General features: G+C 34.2%; 1 protein-coding gene across 1 annotated transcript in view; it reads right to left on the minus strand.

Annotated features, from left to right (window-relative positions):
* LOC107568335 (glycerophosphodiester phosphodiesterase domain-containing protein 3-like) overlaps positions 1 to 1,280 on the minus strand; it is a 2,751-nt gene extending 1,471 nt beyond the window's left edge. Inside the window, exons 1-7 of the mRNA XM_016254295.1 lie at positions 1,275 to 1,280; positions 1,189 to 1,234; positions 980 to 1,098; positions 734 to 823; positions 492 to 625; positions 346 to 405; positions 198 to 249 (exon numbers count right to left, since the gene is read on the minus strand). Of these exons, the coding sequence (XP_016109781.1) occupies positions 198 to 249; positions 346 to 405; positions 492 to 625; positions 734 to 823; positions 980 to 1,098; positions 1,189 to 1,234; positions 1,275 to 1,280 (507 nt within the window). The remainder of the gene's footprint in view (positions 1 to 197; positions 250 to 345; positions 406 to 491; positions 626 to 733; positions 824 to 979; positions 1,099 to 1,188; positions 1,235 to 1,274) is intronic.
* Between the last annotated feature and the right edge of the window lie 248 nt (positions 1,281 to 1,528).

Here is a 1,528-nt window from a genome sequence, read left to right on the forward strand (position 1 = left end):
ACGGCACCCATTCACTGCAGAGGATCCATTGGTGAGCAGGTGATTCAATGCTACATTTCTCCAAATCTGTTATGATGAAAAAACAAACTCATCAACATTTTGGATAAACTAAGGGTGAGTAAATTTTCAGCAAATTAAATTTTTCGGTGAACTATTCCTTTAACAACACAAAAACATGATATAGCATGGCCACAGACCTGAATTCCTCTGTCTCTGAGGTGCTTGAACATCCCTTTTCTCAATGTTAGTCTGACAAAGAAACATGTAAACCACAGAAAACCATTTCAATCTAAGGATAAAAAGTTAAATAAAAGTATAGTCTGATAATACTACTTTATTAGTTACCTTTGAATTAAAAAGACGAGCCATCTGCTTCTCATAATCCACATTTCAGGTATGTATTCTCTGTAAGAAAGAGATTAGTGAAAATGCATCTGTGTGATTATTACCAGGCACACAACATAGTATGGAAATATTTGGTGTATACTGACCTGTTTATGATTTGTGGCAAGTAGAACTGCAGGAAACTCTCTCCGAGGGGAACAAAAGGCAGAAGACCGGTGTAGTAGAGCAGGAGCAGCTTTAAACCCTGCTTTACAGTGAACATGTAGGGCATGGAGGAGTTCTGCCATTGACAACAAAGGAGACATAGAGCTAAAGAGGTAAGAAAGAGGAAAGTATGTGGACGATTTATTTTTGAAACAAAACAGGTAGAACATAAATGCGCACGCACTGTTTTGCGACAATTTTTCATGATGGTGGTGTCAACAGAAGCCCAAACTGAGGTGGCCTCTCTGTTGTATTTCTTCACAAGATCAGAAATCTAAATAAAGACAGTACATAAAATATAACATTATTGAGATACAAGAACAAAGATGGAGGTTTAGTAAACAGATGTAGTTAAATATGGTTAAAAAATTAGGACAAATATTATGGGCCATTTTGTAGTACATATTGAGTATGATGATTGCTCTCTTGCCTTCTCAATCAGCATGCTGTTATTCTCTTTCACTTCAATGTTTACAGCTATGTGTGGAAATTTGCGGAAGACATCCTCTAATAACGCAAAGTTTCTATCTGACCCAGTGCTGAAGTGGCCTGTGCAAAGGGAATTAAAACATGTATAATCATTATGCATTAATAAACATGTTAATATGTGTTAGCAGTTTCACTGGTAAAATCACACACCTGTCTTAAAGGTCACCTCGAGTGTCTCATTATTAGGTGGCAACTCCTAACAAAAGAAATTCATGATAATTATGAAAAAAGAAAACATTCATTATTAACCAAAACCTGTGGTTTATAAACATTAGCATTCAAATGTTTTTGGTCTGTAAGATTTTTTTAATGTTTATTTTTTAATGTTCACCATTTATTTGACCAAAGTACAGTAAAACAATATATTTAAATGTTATTACTATTTTAAATTACTTTTTTATTTGAATATATTTTCAAATGTAATATATCACTGTGATGGTCAAGCTTAATTTTCAGCATCATTACTCCAGTCACATGATCCTTCAGAAAT

The sequence above is a fragment of the Sinocyclocheilus grahami genome, unplaced genomic scaffold (assembly GCF_001515645.1).
Source record: "Sinocyclocheilus grahami isolate Dianchi unplaced genomic scaffold, SAMN03320097.WGS_v1.1 scaffold27.1, whole genome shotgun sequence".
NCBI lineage: Eukaryota > Metazoa > Chordata > Actinopteri > Cypriniformes > Cyprinidae > Sinocyclocheilus > Sinocyclocheilus grahami.